Raw genomic sequence first — 18843 nt, 5'->3', positions numbered from 1 at the left:
GCTCAAGTGGCAGAGTGCTAGCCTTGAGCAAGAGGAAGCCAGGGACAGTGCTCAGGCCCTGAGTCCAAAGCCCAGGACTGGCCAAAAAAAAAAAAAAAAAAAGATAAATTCTTACTATAAATCCTAGCAATCAGCATATACTTTTTCTTCTTTATGTAAGTCAAGAGCTTTCATCTGTTTCACTTAACAGAAAGACTTTTAGTACTTCTTTTCAACCCACCCAAATTGCCAGCATTACTACTCTGGTTGGGGTTATCATTTAGTAAGATGGGGGCTACTTGAACACAGTAAGTGGAAGAGCAGTATAAGAGCAACTGTAAGCCAGGTGTTGATGGCACATGCCTGCATCCTAGCGACTCAGGAGGCCAAGACCTGAGGATCATGATTCAAAGCCAGCCCTGGCAGGAAAATCCATGAGGTTCTTATCTCCATGTGGTAGAACACCAGCCTCAAGCACAGAAAAGCTAAGGGATAGTCCCCAGGCTTTAAGTTCAAGCCCCAGTACAGGCAGCAAAACAAAATGTCATACCCAGTAGAAGATGGAGGGTTGAAGAGGAATGGTAGGAAATTTTATCAGGCTACTCAGAATAGTCCACAATTTAAAACTTACAAATTCTTTATCTCTGGAATATTCTATTTAACATTTTTGGACTGTGACTAACTGCCAGTAACTGGGATTGTGGAAAGCGAAACCACAAAGAAAAGCAGATTATTATAAAGTTCTAGACAAGCCGCCAGCATAAACTAAGCACTCAATATGTAAGCTATTGCTAGTGGCTCAGGAGTCTAGGTGAAGCCATCTGATTCATGCCTACCTCACTCTACCACACGTGATGGCTTCTTTATCCTTCTTTTTGAAAATGTTTTCCCCTTCTCTACTGCATCTCCTGTACCAGCTCCCACATTTACAGACAGGGAGATCCAGAGTGAGAAAAGGTGTTGCCTAAGGTCATGTGTGGAAACACCAGCAAAAGTACCACTCCCTTTTACAGTTTCAGATACAGCTTGCAACAACCCACACCTTGTGCCTTGGCTTGGAAAGTGTAAGCAAGATAGTTTCTCTACTCCCCCCCTGCACCGCACCCCCCCCCCTCTGTCCCCAGAGCTCAGAACAGAGAATCTGCTTCGGAAAGTTTGGGCTGTCAAACATGTCTCTTGAGGCATGGTTCAGATGATCCAGTGCCAGCCAATGAGCGAAAGCGTCCGATACGAGTTCGAGTCCTGGTCTCAGACAAATAAAAATCTCTCACGAGTCACCAGCCAAACATGTCAGGAATGTCTATCTGGAATGGTGGGTGCCATGGGTCACCCCCTGCCAAGATCCCAAAGGGGAAATTAAACCCTGTCACCAGGAAGGAAAATGGAACAGCAAGATCGGTGCATAAAGAAGAGGGACACGCACTGTTTGCTCTCCAGCGAGCCTAACCTAGGAGTTTCTGGGACCAGACTTCCAAGCCCGACCTTCCTGGGTAACAAACAGGGCTGTCCCCAACCCCCGGTACCCGGGCCCCCAGTCCTACATTTGTAGCTTTGACAGAAGGCCCACCCACCTCTCCTCTGTTGCTCTACAGCATCCGTGATCCCATCGGACCCATCTGCAGGTGCCCCGCCCGCACCCTCGATGCATCCCGTGCGGCCTCTTCTATACACACACACACACACACACACACACACACACACACACACACACACACACACACGGACCCCGGATGTCCGCTCCACTTTCACCAGAGTTTGGCCTAAAAGCCCCCTTTTCGCCGCCCTCATACACCACCCCAGCCCCGGCTGCAGGGCCGGGCTCCGGGGAGACCCCCAAGTTGCCTCGAGGAGGTGTTGCTGGGGCCCTGAAACCTTCCAGACCCGCTCAGTGTAAACCGCCTCGGGTTTGTGTCAACATCCGAGGCCGGAGTCTGGCGGCGGCTTGGGGACCAGCTCCCTCTAGGAGACACCCGCGCGGGAGGACCGGGAGTGGAGGGGTCCCCCGGGGTGGGGGTATGGACGGATCCTTCCGGGAAGAACCCGAAAGCCCTACTGGGGATCCTGGAGAAAGAAGGGCAGGGTCTGTCTGAGAAGGGATCCGAAGTAAGGGCCCTAGAGATGCGGGGTCGGCGCCCACCCTCCTCCGGGCTCCCGCGGCGTGAGGAAGGGGGACGGGCCGGGCGTGTGGAGGCGGGAGCGGTGGCCCGCCGCCGCCCTCCCGCTCCGGGTTCGGGTGGGATATGGGTGTGGAGGGGTCTGAAGCGGTGAGTCATCCCCGCTTCCACCTCCACCGCCGCTGGGACCCGCGAACAGGAGGCTCGGCGCCTCGGCGGTGGTTCTCCCGTTTCCATAGCAACGGCGCGTTTGTTTTCGTGAATCCCCCCTCCTGTCGTCGGTACTTTGGGCCCCCAGACCGTGGTTGGTTCTGAGCCTTAGAATTGGGGGACAGGGTGGGGGGGAGGGGCAGTCCTGCCCACATCCTGGGGACTCGAGGAAGGTTGGCGAGGGCGGGCCGGGAGCCCTCCCTCACCCCTTCCCCACCTGAAACCCCGCCTGCCACTCAGCCCCAGAGCAGCCAATCCACGAGCAAACTCCCTGGGATGGGGCGGGGCTTATGCAAATAGGCCGCCTGTGAGAGACACTTAGTGATAGCCGAGCTGGGAGGCGGCTGGGTCTCGGGCGCGGACCTGGTAGAGCACAGCCTCCCGCCCGCGAGACAGCTCCATCCCCGCCGCCAGCCGAGGCTCGGAGCCTTCCAGCAACCGGCCAGCGGCCTCAGGTAACGCGGGTGGGGCTGGACCCTAAAACCAACCCGGCAGGGCGGAAACCCAGGTCCCTTCCCCCCTCCCTCCCACCCTCATCTCCTAGCCCCTGCTCCATCCTCCCGACGGATCTGGAGGGCCCGTCCCTGGACAGAGCTTTCCGTCCACTTCAGGTAGCGCTCCCAAGTCCAGAGAAGAAGATAGGGTCTCCTTCTTACCCTCAGCTCAGGTAAGAGCAACCAATGCTCTGCTTACCGCCCCCCCCCCCCAAGGGTATGGTGTCTGGGGCTAGAGGAAACATCAGTCGCCCTCCCGCCTTGTTGCCCTCGGAGATGGCTAGTCTGCCGAGCCCCAAGGCATCCTCCCACATTGTTCCTACTTCCCACCCCTCATGCTGACAGATCGCAACATACCTGAGGAATGGAAGACAACAACTCCCCCACCCTCAACCCCGAAAGATTTCAACTCATGGACACCCCACAACCAGGCAGAAGCACCATATTTGGTCTCCCTGGCTAGAGGATAAAGCAGAAACTCCACTAGCCAGCAGACCACCCATATACCCTCTTAGTGGCTGCCAAGGCTCCAGCCTTCACACCTACTTTCTCTTCTTTTCACTGCCAAAGCACCAAGTCCTCCTTGCAAACATCTTTTAACCCTTACTGTTTGGACATTCTTAAGCCTAGTTGCTCCCTCTCTCCCATCTTCCTGCTGTTCCCCCTGGATTGTACTAAAGCTCCATGTGGACAATGGAGTTCTTTTCTCCAAGGTGGCCTAAGCTTGGAAACTGAAGAAGTGGGTGAAAATCTTATCTGTGTCGCCAAGGCTATTTGACTTGGGCCACATCTTTTCCTTCTCTGGTTCCTTGTGAATGGGGAAGAGAGCAGGACAGCATGGTATAGATGTGTCCAACACGGACACATTCTGGTTGGATGCTTATGGGAAGACAAAGCTCCGAACTTTTAGGACATTTCAGAATGGGGCTCCAGGAGCTTCAGGCCACAGTGAAGAAACATTGCTTCTTCTCCAGTCCTAGATACAGGCTACCTCTCCTTCAGGCCCCTTCTCTTAGGAGTCTCTCCTAGACCACCAACCCACCCTTGCATAGATGCTCCAAGTTGGAGGTAGTCAACAGGGCTCACCCTTTGTCACTCCCACTCTCGCTGAAGATGGGGAGAAGATCTGACTGTTATTGAGGCTGCTTGGAGAAGAGCAAAGGGAGGAGAAGAAAGAGAAAATCTCCTGACCAGGGAGCTATTGTCACCATGGCAACTGCCTCAGCACCAGCTCCTCCGAAGCTGGGCGAGGGTGTGGGATTATTGCCTTTTCAGTCCCTCCCACCCTTGCTGCTACCTCCCCACTCAAAGCCCACATCCTTGCCCCTTCTAGAAAACCCCCTTGAGCAGAGAGGGCAGAGATTTTGTGCCTGGTGTCATGCCAGCTCCTTCTCAGCTGGAGGACAGCCCTCCAGAGGCTACTCCAGAGGCTAACAGAACATGCCCCTAGCTACGTTCTGGCCTTCCTTTTGCTGCTGCTGGACTCTCGTTGACCTTGGGTGAACTCTTTCTTTCCCTGGCTCTTGATTCCATTGTCTCCGAAGTGGTTGTGATAGAAAGAGAGCACAGATAAACAAAGCAAAGCATAGTTCCAAGTGGTGGTGGGGGTGGAGAGCACTGTTCCTCTCAGAATCCTTGAGACAGTTACTGAACATGGCTGAGTTCTAGGCTCTGACTGTGGCCTTCTTGCAGGGTGCTTTTGTGTTGGTACCAAGGAGGGAGGGAACAGGTGGGTAAACTCAGAAACAGTGGGACAAGCACTTTTCCTAATGTCCGCATGTTTGAAAGTCTGAGCCTTGTTAGGAGAAGAAAGCTGCTCTTGCCATTGAGCAAAAAGGGCTAGAGAACCCCTGGTTCTGGCAGAGCTTGAATGCACAGGCCTCTGCTGGAAGCCTACAGCAACAGGTGAGGGGCAGAGAAGTATGTATTTGGGGAGTTCCACATGGTTTTCGGTGCCCAAGGTTTTGAGATGTGCTGCTTGGCTAACTACTCAGACTGGAAAAGGTTGGTTACAGGAAGCAGAGGAGAAAGGATGAGCTGGAGGGGAAACTAAGCAGATCGGTGAGGGACATTCTGACTGTGAGAAGAATGGCTTGAGAGGAGGAATAGGTAGCCGTTGGGAAACCAGTTGGAAGTGAGACTTGATAGATTGCACCTTCAGATCAGATTCTAGAATATTCTGGAGTTTCAGAGGGCCCACAAAACTGTAATTCACAGGAACAGGGGCAAGCACAAATCCTCTTGGAATAGAGTGATCAGAGGGAAGGCACTTTCTGTGGAGGAGGTAAGCCCCGTAGGCCTGGTCCTTCAGCTTTGCCTTGGCCACAGACACAGTATAGTTTCGAGGAACACTTCAAAAGAAACTACAGGACTTTCTGGTGAGTTGAACTTGGATAGTGAAAAGGGGAAGGAGCATGTATATTTTTAGAGTGTTTCCTTCCAGCTCCTGGGATGAGGAAGAAGATGAAGGGATAATGGAGGTACATTGTCTTGGGTTGAGGGTGAGTCTAGCTGTTCACATGCTTATTAAGAGATGCACAAGCATCAGGTATACAGGCAGCAGGATGGATATTTCCTGGGTATCTGGCTTTGGCTTGGTACTCAAGTAAGATGGGACCACAAAGGCCAAAGGGAGGTCAGAGTTATTTTTTCCCAGAAGGCCGGGTGGGTGGAGAGAGACTTTGCTAAGCGAGAGCCATGGGGGGAGCTGTGGCTCAAGTGGTAGAGTGCTAGCTTTGAACACAAAAGCCCAGGGACAGCACCCTGACCCTGAGTTCAAACCCCAGGAACAACATCAAAATAAGTAAATCATCAACCATCAAGGCTGAATGTAACAATTAAAAAAAAGAGTAGCCATGATGTGGATTTTCCAGACAGGTGGCAGAGATTCAGCCTGGTGATCATCAGAACCCCTCTACTGACTTGTTGCGTACACCTGAGCCACTGTTCTTCTTTCTTTCAATTATAGAATGATTTTATAACAACTGCAACTCATGAGAATTTCAACAAATATTCTTAATAAATAATGAGAATGCCCTACCGCTGATAGGTCTAATTCTAGCAGCTACTGGTAAATCAGCTCAGTTCGGTCTACACCCCTGACTGCCATCTGCCATAGAAGGCCCCACACCTGTATCTGCCCTACTACACTCAAGCACTCAGTTTTCACTAAAATATGGGGATATTCTCAAAGGGCACTGCTGACTTTGGCTTTCTTATTAAGCGCAATAGTGGGGATTAGGAGAAAGCAGAGGGGGGCTGGGACCAAATAGGGACAGGTAGCTGGTTAGGCCCCAGGAAACAAAGTGTGGGGAAGACAGAGTAGGGTAGGGAGGAGAAAGGGGATAGAAGGAGAGGGCCACACAGACACCACGGCACACACAGACGTGCGCACGCTGACAGATTTGCAGCCTCACACGCTGACACCCTCCCACACACAGACCCAGCCCTTCATGCAGACACGCAGGCACATCCCACAAAAGACACTGCAGGAGAGGCTGTTCCTTCCTCCATCAGCCCCCTCTGCCTCTGGGTTCTGCTGCTTCCTTACAGATATACCCTGGGCCTACAGAATCTTGCACTTGGGGTGGGGCTGGCTGGGATAGACCCTGCCTCCTGCCCCTAGGTATTGTGGAGATACCATTGACTCTTCCTCAGGTCCTCCCTCCCTGACTTCTCCCCAGAGGATCAAATTCCTGATCCCCTGAGAGTACACGGTTCTGTGATCTTCCTCAAGGCCCTGTGGCGGAACCTAAGGCCCAGTGATACACAATATCCTGTACCTAGCTTAAGGCGGATGGAACCAATCAATCCTCAATCACATAGTTTAGGATGTTTCCAGTAGTAAAGATTAGGAAAACCACTGGCATAGAGTCAAAGGCAGCTCCTAGGTGTCCTGGAAAATCAAACTCCATGGGAGCAAGTAAGAGTGTCTCTCCAGCCACTGGTTTTTCTAGTCAGGCTTCTGGATAAGAGCCTGTATCACCTTCAGCAAGTGTTTCTCCTGGCAAAGGCCAGGAGGGCTCCCATTCCAGTAGGAGGCTACCTTGATCTTCCCCCAAGCCTCCTTTTCAGTAACAACACCTCCATCCACTCAGCCGCAAATCTGGATGTCTACCTGGACTCCTGTTCCACTCTTTCCCCTAGATCTGGTCATCCAGTTATGCTAGTGCCCTCTCCTAATGCCTCGTCCATCTGCAACCCAGTCCTAACAGGATCATCTGGCACCTGAAACGTTTAGCAGTCCTGCCCTATTCCACCCACTTCCTCCTTCCCAAGTCATCTTGCACACTTGTAGCCAAAGGGGAAAAAAATTCCAGAACCTAGATCCTGTAAGTGCTGTGTAAGTGCTATGGGATGAATGCTAGTGTCAAAGCCCTTGCTTTGAAAAGAGCCTGGGGGTTCTGTTCCTGTGGGTGAAATTCAATCTCCTTGGTGTAGGTGCAAGGCCCTATGTAGTCAGTCATCTGCCTCTGACCCTCTATGAGTTGTGGAAGGTTGGCTTGTATTGGCATTATGTCCATCCCTAGCAAAAGCTCAGAGATGCTCAGGGAAATAACGAGTTAATGAAAAGCAGAATGTAATCAGGGTCATCAGTGCTCCCGGCTAAGATTTCTACTTAGATAGAGGAGAAAGGCTTCCTGTTGGAGCAGCCCTGGAAAGACCGGAAGAAGAACTTGGGAGACAGCACCTGCCCAGGTTCCTGGTAGGAGAAGAGCCTAGCCGGGAAGGAGAGGGCTGAGTGCAGAATAGTGGGACTATGGAAGGAGGGAGTGGAGAGAAGAGGATGAAGGGGCATGCTGCAGCCACTGAGGGGGTGCTGGAGATCCCCTGTGAGGAGGGGTCTGTCCAGGATGCAGGAAGTTGTGAGGAGAGAGGAAGTCCTGTTATGGGGGAGGGTCTTGAGAAGGGACTGTCCTGTGTATGGGGAGGGGCAAGGCTGATTCCTATGGGAAGAGGTGGGTGAGGGAAGAAGAGCCCTGCTTAACAGTGGAGGGTCTTGTCTGGGTGGGAGCCCAGAAATGGGGGGGCGGGGAGAGACACCCAATCTGGAAGGAGGGATTCTGGTGGTATGAGCATCATCTCATTAGGAGAGATGGTGGAAGGTGAAGAGGAGTTGGGGAACCACTGCTGAGATGGCACTTTGCCCTGGGCTTTGTTGAGGGAGCTCCTTGTCTCCCAGGCCCTGCCATGGGGAAGACCAATAGCAAGCTGGCCCCCGAGGTGCTGGAGGACCTGGTTCAGAACACGGAGTTCAGCGAACAGGAGCTGAAGCAGTGGTATAAGGGCTTCCTGAAGGACTGCCCCAGCGGCATCCTCAACCTTGAGGAGTTCCAACAGCTGTACATCAAGGTGTGTGGTGGGGACAGGTCCTGGGATATCCAGGTGTCACAGTGGGACAGGGAGGGGGAGGCACTGCAGGAGGTGGAGGGTGGGGAGGCGGTGAGATTGCAGCTTCACCCCAACTGCCCATGCTTGCTTCAGTTCTTCCCCTACGGCGATGCCTCCAAGTTTGCCCAGCATGCCTTCCGCACCTTCGACAAGAATGGAGATGGCACCATCGACTTCCGGGAGTTCATCTGCGCCCTGTCTGTCACCTCTCGTGGCAGCTTCGAGCAGAAGCTCAACTGGGCCTTTGAGATGTATGACCTGGATGGGGATGGGCGCATCACGCGCCTGGAGATGTTGGAGATCATCGAGGTGCGGTGGGAATCGGAGCCTGCAAGGGCTCGGTGGCTGCCCCGTCCTGTCTCCCCGGGTTCTAGGAGCCTCCTGGATGCTCCCTTGCTCCTCCCTACACACCAGCTCCTGGGATTCTAATGCAGGCCCACTGCTCAGTGTTTTGTCCCTAAGGTAGACACTGTCAGAAACCCTATTTCTCAGATGAGGAAAGGATAGAAAGTAGAGGCTGATTTAAGTCCAGGGAGCTGATTCCAGAGCCCAAGTGCACCAGTTCAGGAAACCCTTTCAAGAAATAAGTATTGGCCAGACACCTGTGGCTCATGCCTATAATTCTAGCTACTCAGGAGGTTGAAATATATAAAGGATCAGGGTTGGGGCTGGGAATATGGCCTAGTGGCAAGAGTGCTTGCCTCATATACATAAGGCCCTGGGTTCGATTCCTCAGCACCTCATATACAGAAAATGGCCAGAAGTGGCGCTGTGGCTCAAGTGGCAGAGTGCTAGCCTTGAGCAAAAAAAGAAAAAAAGAAGCCAGGGACAGTGTTCAGGCCCTGAGTCCAAGCCCCAGGACTGGCCAAAAAAAAAAGGATCAGGGTTTAAAACCAGCCCAGGCAGAAGAGTCTGTGAGGCTTATCTCTTACCAGTAAAAAGCTAGAAGTGGAAGTGTGGCTGAGGAGGTAGAGTGCCAGCTTTGAGAAAAAGCTAAGGGATAGGGCCCAGGCCCTGAGTTCAAGCCTCAATACTGGCACACACACACACACACACACACCCCTCGCACACACAAATGAAAGAAAGAGGTAAAGAAAAGAAAAGGCAAGTGTTTACTGCCACGTGTAGGGCATTGTTTAAGGTTCCTGCTTGAGATTCTTCCTGGGAAGGAAATAAATGAAACTATCCCTCCACAGGCAATAGACAAAATAAACAAGGGGAGGAGAGAGACCATGATGAAGGAAAAAAATTTTATACAAGGTGGAAATGAGTATCAGCTTGAATAAGGTGAGGGAGCTAACCCCAGATGCCATTAAAGGGAGCATAAATGCCTGGAGATTGAGTCTGCAGGGTTCAAGGAGGGCCCCTAGGCAAGGGGAATAGGAGAGAGTGACCCAAACCTGGTCTGATAGGGAACCAGGATGCTTCACTCAGCATCTCAGCCTGGGGTATGGAGACTTGGAGCTTAAGCTGGGTGTGAATAGAAGACAGCAGGGCGGGACCAGTGAGGAAATGTACTTAACAGTCCGGGTCAAAGCTGGCGATGGCTGCCTTGGTGAATAAGCTATGGAAGTGGTAGGAAGCATGTGACTATGGGATCTACTGCAGAACTGAAGCTGGCAAGTAGAGTGTGAGATGGTGGGGGGAGACAAGAATGGCAGCACGTAGGAGGTCGAGACCGGAGGATGGGGCCTTTTAAACTAGCCTGGACTATACACACAGTGAGATACCTCTCTCCCACCCCAAGAGGACATGAGGTTTCAGTCAGAACTATAGCAGAATGAAGTTGTTGCTTATTGAGAGGGAATGCCAGAGGTAGAGCAGGCAAGGAGCGAAGACTTGGGCTTGAGACATGATTCATTTGATGCACTCATTAAATAGCCAGTTGTAATGACCATGTGTCACCTTCCAATATCCACATCACCTCCACCCCACATCTCTCTTATCCACTTACATTCACACCCTACTTCCTTGCCCCACCAGGCTATCTACAAGATGGTGGGTACCGTGATCATGATGCGCATGAACCAGGATGGGCTCACACCCCAGCAGCGTGTGGACAAGATCTTTAAGAAGATGGACCAGGACAAGGATGACCAGATTACACTGGAGGAATTCAAGGAGGCAGCCAAAAGTGACCCGTCCATTGTATTGCTGCTGCAGTGTGATATGCAGAAGTAGAAGCTGGTGAGGGGCAGGGCCCCTGGCCAGGGGGGCCACACCACTTCCCAACCTGAGGCCCTCTCTGGTTGGCCTTTCCCCAGAGGGAGGGGCACTCCAGCCTCACTCTCTAGCCTACCCCCTTCTCTGCCTTCCTCCCTACAGTCAAGTTCCTCGAGGGACTTTCTCAACCCATAGAAGAGACAGGTCCTCAGTAGCCTGTCATCTCGCCCTACCCCTCAGTCTTGACCTCCAAACCAACACCTACTGGGCATAGGGGAGTTGGCTTTTGCCCCAAGAAGCAGGGTTAAGGAGGAAGGCTAGGGTCTAGGTTGGAAATGCTCTTGATCATGTTTCTGTGGTTCCAAAGAGCCAAATTGGCTCTGTCCTCTCCTAAGGACTCAGATCTCTTCAAGGTGGTCGGTGCCCTGCCCCTTCAACTCTACCTGGCCTCTCTGGACCCAGCCTTTGGAACATTTACTCACTCTTTTCTTCAGCTAAGGTTTTGTGAGCACTTGTTCGATGTCAGGCACCTTCAAGGTGCTAAGAATATGATTATTTTACAAGCCCCATACTGTGCCCAGTGGAAGTTCATGGGGAGGTAACAGAGCAACTTCCAGTGGGTCTCACATAGGGAGACAGGCACAGCTGAGGAGAGGGTGTAGGCAGGTTGGCTAGTTCAGGGAGCTATTGCTTTGTCCAGCTGAAGAAAAATGAAATGAAAGCACTTGGAAGGTTAGGTGTTGTGTGAGTGGAATTTTTAGGGAAAAAAATAGAAGTTTTATGTAATACTTATTTTTTAGCACCCTTTAAAAGAGCTAACGTCATTTTATTAGGTTAAAATATTAAAATATTCTCTGTATCACTTGGTTTCTTATATTTAAAAAAAGGATTAAATGCTAATTATCGGGGGGGGGGGGAGGAGAAGAAAAGCTGGGATCCAAAGGGGAAAAATATCTCACCAGGCTTAACAGATATCTCCTTTTTTCTTGTCAGGCTGAGTCCTGAGCTGTCACCATTTGCAGTTTTCGCTGCTTCTGCTGCTTCTTTCATTCATTATTATCTTCTCCAATTCAACAAGAGATTCTCTATATTGCACTTACTCAGGTCAGATGCTTACTTCCAGAGGCACAAACAACAGGTTTGCCAAGAGTAAGACAAGCCCAAGTTCCCACATCTTGGTAATTTCTTTCTGTGCGTGGTTTGGTTTTAGGGATGGGCTTAATCTTTCACTGCTTCAGATGCAGAAGGAGCTAGAAGAAAAGGACCACCAGGCCAGGGTCACTGTTTAGGCTTTCAGGCTGCATTTGTTGGACCAAATACCTAAGTATGTACTGGGCATGCTCCATTTGAAAGGCTCCTTCCCCACCCCACCCCCATCCTAGGTATTACTTTCTAAGCATTGCTTTCTGATTTGGGATCTGTGAGCTATACAGCTGCATGCTCTGACTGCCGGCAGCGGGGGGCGGGGGGGGGGGAATCTTGCTTCTTTAAGTTGTTCCTTTTCCTTTTTCTTCTGTACTTGTGATAAAAAACAATTGCTTTGATGTGCAGTGATAAGTGACTTCCTTATGAACTGCAAGTGCAAACAGTATTGTATATAGGTGCTGTCAGCCCAGGGTGAGACTAAGAGGATGATTGCAAAGCCAGGACTTGAGGCAGTGGGAATGGCATCTGCAGGAGAGAGGTGCTGTTTGCCGCTTATGCTTGAAAGCTCACCTGTCCTACCTCTCCTCAGGTGGGGACTCTTGGAGAAGTTAACCTCTGGTCCCAGCTCTACTAGACCATCCTTTCTGTGGCCTATCCTGCTTATGACCAAGACACATGGCGAGGCTGGAGAATTCACATTCTCAGGCAGTAACCAGCAGGAATTTATTCAGTAATGCCTTGTAGGATGCTCCACTGCTCCTTGGCAAGGCATGTCATGTGCTACCAGTTGGCATCCATAAATGCTCCACCCCCTAGCTCAGCTGGGACCTGAGTCTTCTGGTAGAAGGCTCTTCACCAAGTGGGGCTCCTTTCCCACAGAAGGTTGAATCTAGCCTATTGCACAATCACACAGAATTCCATGGCTTCAACGGCTTGCCATCTACTCCATCTTATTCTGTCTTCACAGCCCTGGGAGATGGGATTTTCATTCCTTTTTTCCTGAGTTGGATCCTGAGGTTCAGAGAGATGGAGTTCCTTGTACAAGAGTACAGAGTCAGGAGGTGAAACAATGCCAAAACTTGAACCCAAGGCTCTTGAAGAGAAGGGAAATGCTTCTCTGCTCTGCTCATTTCATGTCTGATTGGTGCTGAGGTTGACTGGGGGACAAGCCACATTGACTTTTGCCTTTGATATGTATCCTGCTGAGAAGTTCCCGAGGCTATGGTCTTCCATACAGGAGGAGGAGCTTGAGTGAAATCCCTACATTTCAAGTATCATGTTTTTTGCTTCTAAACAGTTCTGCTAATGGGTCAATGCTATCCTGGGAGCAAAACCCTGAACCTGATCTAGAACCCAGAAGCATCTTACATTGTCTTTACCACCATTTTCTTCCCTTAGGAGAGCTAGGTCTTTATAGGCCTGCACGTAAACCCTGCCTATGAAAGCATGCCAGTATATCCAGGTTTCTGGATATACCCAGGGGTGATAGCTGCTGGTCAGGCAAAGCGCTTCATGTCATGCTCAGCCCAGCAGAGCAAACATGTAATGCCAGGCTAGGACCTGGGACTTCATTTTTGCTGATGAGAAGAGCCACAGGCTTGGCTCCCACATTCTCCTGAGTGTCCCCAGGAATATAGGCTTTAGGAGCCCATGTGGTAGAGCACCGGCTTCCCCTGGAGAAGAAAGAGAGGTCTCCCACCCTGCCCCAGACTTGCTACAAAACACTAAGTTAGTATAGATGTATGTATGACTTACACACACATACACAAAATGTACACACAGTTAAATCACTGACATATTTTTGAAATCCAGCATCTTCTTGTAGCATCTCTGGATTGCGAGGCTCTAGGCCTCTACCTCCTGACAAATTCTTCCCTCATTCATCCTTTTGGGCTAATAAACCTCTTATTTCTGAAAAGAATCAGCACAGGCTACTTCAATAGCTACTCCAGTCCTCAGAGCTGTAGTAGAGCTTATTTAGCTTACCTTTAAACTAAATTTAGGAAGAAGTAAATTCATAAGCAAAGGGACCAGATCCTTTTTATTTCTTGGTAATTACAACAGAGTCCCTAGTGGTGGCAATTCATCCTGCTGCCTAGAGAGAAGGTAGGGGTGGGAGAAGGTAGGGGAGGAAAAAAAGAAAGATCAGAAGGGAAGAATCTGGTCTTTCTAGGTGGAGAGTAAGCTGACACTGTACATATTTTTACACAAAAAAGTTATTAAAGCAACAACAATTTCCTGAAGATCCACCCTGGGTGAGGCTTTGTGTTGACTTTAGAGCTCACAGTAGGGGAACAAGAATTCATTTCTTACATAGTTTATTCACTGTTCTTAAAGAAAGAGGCGGTTCATGGTGTCAATTTAAAATTTTCAGAAAAATTGGAGATTTTTCTTTCTGATATATTCAGAGTTTTCTTTTTATCTTCGTCAGAGTGTGGAGGCAAGATGGGGGGACTCCTGGGATTTGTTTCTGCTTGGTTGAGGCTGGCCAGCCCCGGGGGCCTTCAGAGCAGCCTGGGGAGGGAGGAGAGCTGGATGGCAGAAAGGTCTGTGATTCGCCACGGGTTCCCCAGCGTAGCCCCCGTCCCCTCTAGACATGCTGCTTCTGGCTGTGCCCACAGTGACTGTCCTCACCGTTCAACCCTGTGCTGTGTGGTGTGGTTTATTTTTCCCACTGACAATGAATAAAAGGTGTGACCATGCGGTGGACTCCTGCTCTTCCCTCCTCTGGGCTCCAGTTGGGGAGGAGAAAGGGAGAAGGGCCCTGGAGGCATCTCAGGAACCTCCTTGGGGCCAAGGTCCTTGCTCTGGCAAGAGACTGTTCACAGGCAGGAACCAAATCCACTTAAGGGGAGCAGATAACAAGGAACCTAAAAGATGGAAAATAAAAAATGATTGGGCTTCAAGAAATGGACCTAGGTGCTCATCCTCTGGGCAGTGTGGGTTCTTTCCCTTGGTTTCTCCTTTCTTTCTTTCTTTCTTTCTCTCTCTTTCTCTCTCTCTCTCTCTCTCTCTCTCTCTCTCTCTCTCTCTCTCTCGTGTGTGTGTGTGTGTGTGTGTGTGTGTGTGTGTGTGTTGGTGCTGGTACTGGGTCTTGAACTCAGATCCTCACTCTCTTGCTTTGCCTTTTCTACTCAAGGCTGGCACTTTGCCACATGAGCCACAACTCCACTTCATTCCCACCTTCAGACTCCTTGATCTTGCTGCACAAGGTGGCTACCCTCTGTATCAAGACTCATCAGTGACTGGCATTTCCCCTCTGTCTCCCCCCACCTCTCTCGCTCTCATTCTTTCTTCCCTCCTCCTCCTCCTCCTTCTCCTTCTTCTTTGCCAATCCTGGGGATTGAACCCAAGGCCTGAGCACTGTCCCTGAGCTTTTTTTTGCTCAAGGCTAGCACTCTACTACTTGAGCCACAGTGCCACTTCCGGCCTTTTTTGTTTATGTAGTGCTGAGGAATTGAACCTAGGACTTAATGCATGCTAGGCAAGCACTCTACCAATAGGCCACATTCTCAGCCCCTCTTTTTCCCTTTTTCATTCCCCTCCTTGAGACAAGGTTTTTCCATAGAGCCCAGACAAGCCTTTAACTCAGCATCCTCCTACTTCATCCTCCTGAGGGCTAGGATGAAAAGTATGTACCACCATACCTGGTTCTTAGTTCCAGTTCCTGAGACAAAGGATCTATCTATTTGGTTTAACTTGGCTTCAGGGCTCAAAGGGAGCTAGGTTGGGTGTCTTCCCTTAACCTAGTGACCTAAAGCCAATACTGAGTGCCAGTGGCTCACACCTGTCGTCCTACCTACTCAGGAGGCTGAGATCTGAGGACTAATGTTTGAAGCAAACCAGGGCAGACAAATTGGAGTGATTATGATCATCAATTAACCAGAAAAAAGTTGGAAGCGGAGGTATGGTCTGAGTGGTGGAGCACTAGTCATGAGTAAATAAACAAGGAAAGAGTGAGACACTGAGTTCAAGCCCTGGTATGAAGCAGGAGCATGGGGGTATAACAGTCAGCTTCCAGACCAGACAGAGATACGTGGAGCCTATGAACAACACACTTCCTCCAGATGAAGCTAATCCCAGCGTGTCCCTCTCTGTCAAGAGAAAGCATACTAAAAGCTCAAGTGAGTGGCCAGTGGCCAGTACAAAGGAAGGCCAGGGTGATAATTAGTGCATATGTTGTCCTCTGTACAGACTGGGAAAACACATGCTTCTCAGAGGCCTCATAAGTGTGTGGGTAAGTAGTAGATAGCCCCTTCAGACTAATTAGCAAAATATACCTCTCACTTCTGTAGAACTACAACCCAGAGTGCTAAGCTTAGCAAGTAGATTTCACCCCCCACCTTGCCTTGCTGGTCAAAAGATACTGTGTTTCACAACTGCAGAAACCCAGTGCTAATCCTGAGATCCTCTAAACTGACCCAAACTTGAGAATGAGAGTTAGTGAAAAAGTGCTCCTCACTGGGCATGGTAGCTCATGCCTATAATCCTAGCTACTCCAGAGGCTAAGTTCTGAGCATCACAGCTCAAAGCCAGCCCAGCAGGAAAGTCCAGGAGACTCTTATCTCCAATCAACCACCAAAAAAGACAGAAGTGGAGCTGTGGCTTAAATGGTAGAGCACTAGCCTTGAGCAAAAAGTTCAGGGACAGTGCCCAGGCCCTGCGTTCAAGCCCCAGGACCGTGTGTGTGTGTGTGTGTGTGTGTGTGTGTGTGTGTATGCATGTGTATGCATGTGTGCACACGTGTGCAAGGAATTGGAGTTGGGGGCTGCTGGAGGTTCCTGCTTCTTCTGAAACGCTCTGTTGCTTTGACAAGGATTTTCTCAAGGACACTGGGAGGGAGCAGCTTGCTTGACGGGAAGCAATTAGGACAGAGGAGACGAACTGGGCCTCCGGGTAACCATGAACCTGAGGAGGTGACTCAGAGGCCTGAGAAGTTGGGATTCTGTTCCCAGCTGAAGCCTTGTGTGGTGTGGGCGGGTGGGTGGGTGGGGGGATCAGGGGAAGGGAAGTCTCACACCTTTCTATCTTGGCATGCAAAGGTACTGGGGTGCCTTCTCCCCAAATCCCTCACAATCTCTCACTTGGCCGGCCAAGGGGGTCACTTCCTGCTTTCAGCCGTGCCCTCTGCCTCACCCACCTGCCATTAACAAGCCAGGACTGGGGGCTGGGAATATGGCCTAGTGGCAAGAGAGCTCGCCTCGTATACATGAAGCCCTGGGTTCGATTCTCCAGCACCACATATCTAGAAAACGGCCAGAAGGGGCGCTGTGGCTCAACTGGCAGAGTGCTAGCCTTGAGCGAAAAAGAAGCCAGGGACAGGGCTCAGGCCCTGAGTCCAAGCCCCAGGACTGGCAAAACAAACAAACAAACAAACAAGCCAGGACTGACCATGTCAGCCTCTTCAAGGGCTCCCTTTCCTCCCGGGATGACTTGTGCCTTTAATGTCCTTCAAAGCCCTGCACGGTCTGGCACCAGCTAACCCCAGGAGCCTCATTCTGCAGCTCACATTCTCCTCCTGCACCCTGTACGTGAGCTACCTAGAAGTCCTCTCCCTTGTTTTGTTACAGGGGCTCTTAGGCTTCTGTCTCCGTATACAAGTCATTTCCCTTCCCTGGACTATCTTTTCCCCTGCCTCAGTGATCTTCTCAGTGAAGCCTTCCCAACCCTCCAACAGCTGGCCCTCAGAGTCATAGTCCACTGCAGTCAACAAACCTTCTGTGTGTTTCCCTACCTACCCCCCCCCCCTTCCTTTCTGAGATAGTCTCGCTATGTAGCCCAGATTGTCCATTTTCCTGCCTCAGCCTTTAGGATGCTGGGATTACAGGTATGCACTACTATCTATACCCAGCATTGTGGGTTGTTGTTTGTTAGTTTAGACAGAAAGAAAGGAAGTCTCACAGAATAGTAAATCTGGGACTTGAACTCAGGGCATCTCCTACATCAAGGTCATTGCTTATTGTGCTTTCTCAGTCATGAGAGTGAGTCATTTTTGTTTCTCTCACTCTCTCTCTCGCTTGCTCACTCTCGCTCTTTCTCTTTCACTGTATTTTTTTTGTCTTTTTTTTTTTTTTTTGGTATTGGGGATTGAACCCAGGATGTGGCACTTGTTAGACAAGCACTTTGCTACTGAGCTACATCTCAGTCCTTCTCTCTCTTTCTTTCTCTCTCCTTCTCTCCCTCTGACTCTACTGTTCTTCCATGTTCTTTCACCTGCCACAAGAAAGATGGGTCTCCAGCTCATATCAACACCACCACCATATTCTGGTCAAGGGCCAAGGGGCCCCTGGCTCCATGAAGAAGGCAGCATGAACTAGAGGATTTACTAAATATATGTCAACAGGGCCAAGAATGCTGCAACAGTTTGCTGTTGAGCTTGCTGTCAAGGCAAACTCAAAGGCAAAGGGGTCTGCTCCCGGCTTCTTCATCTGAAGAAGTGTGGGACATAGAAAGTGTTGATTAGAATCTAGAAATGCAGAACCGAGGAATCCCTGAACCTAACCAGCTATCAAGGAACAAACTGCAAGCCAGAATGAGTGGCAGAAACTCGGAAGGGTGGAAAGAACAGCTGGGGATCATTGATTTCTAACTCTTCCAGAGTGAGACTAGGGAAAGTTCTTAGAGGGAATAAATCATGAGTCCGGGCAGAGGACAATTTGATGGCAAGACACAGAGGCCTACTCCTGTCACAGTGAGGAAAGGGGAATGGATTAGGCAGGACTTGGTTATAAGTGGGCAAAACCTAACTCTAACAAGCGGAAGCAAACCACTGTGCCTTTGGGTTCACATCATTGGGAATTTCATGCCCTGCGAGATCCAGAAGGTCAGTGTTGTGACATCTCTCCTTCGACCCACCCTCCTCCCGTCTGGTTTTCGGAACTTGTAACTCAGTCACCCCAACTCAGCGCGTGGGACCCGAGGATGAGCGCCCCTGGTGGCCGACGAGAAGGCCGGCAGAGAACGGGGTTCAGAGTCCTGGAGCCTCTGAGGCCTGCGAGGAGGGGAGCTACAGTCACCTCAGAGCCCCCCTCCACCTGCGTGTGCCAGGGCTTGCCGTTGGATGTCGAAATGCCGGGTCCAGGTTGGGGGGCAGGCCTCGCTGATCGTGGGAACTGGCCATCGGTCCTCGCGATGGAGGCGGATCCGGGTCCCAGGTCCTGGCATCCCAGGGGCCAGAGAAGAGCAGTTGGCTTTCTTTCTTTTTTTGGGGGGGTGGGGTGGGGTGAGGGGGTGACTAGTTTTCCACTCTGTTTGGGAGGTCACCGTGGAGCGGGGGTCGTTAGGTCTCTCCTCCCTCGGTGCCCTTGAACGTCATCCGCAGCAGCCTAGGAAGCCTGGGCGCACAC

The 18843-nt window shown here is 50.8% G+C and overlaps 1 protein-coding gene across 1 annotated transcript; it reads left to right on the top strand.

Moving 5' to 3' along the window:
• Nucleotides 1-2674: 2674 nt before the first annotated feature.
• On the top strand, nucleotides 2675-11796 carry Hpcal4 (hippocalcin like 4). The gene is made up of 4 exons (XM_048349884.1): nucleotides 2675-2758; nucleotides 7980-8149; nucleotides 8282-8497; nucleotides 10172-11796. The coding sequence occupies exons 2-4, from the start codon at nucleotides 7988-7990 to the stop codon at nucleotides 10367-10369; spliced, it is 576 nt and encodes a 191-aa protein (XP_048205841.1). The 5' UTR covers nucleotides 2675-2758; nucleotides 7980-7987; the 3' UTR covers nucleotides 10370-11796.
• Nucleotides 11797-18843: the final 7047 nt, after the last annotated feature.

This window comes from Perognathus longimembris, chromosome 7 (genome assembly GCF_023159225.1).
Source record: "Perognathus longimembris pacificus isolate PPM17 chromosome 7, ASM2315922v1, whole genome shotgun sequence".
NCBI lineage: Eukaryota > Metazoa > Chordata > Mammalia > Rodentia > Heteromyidae > Perognathus > Perognathus longimembris.
The sequence above is the reverse complement of the archived record's forward strand: the minus strand, read 5'-3'. Positions and strand labels throughout refer to the sequence as shown.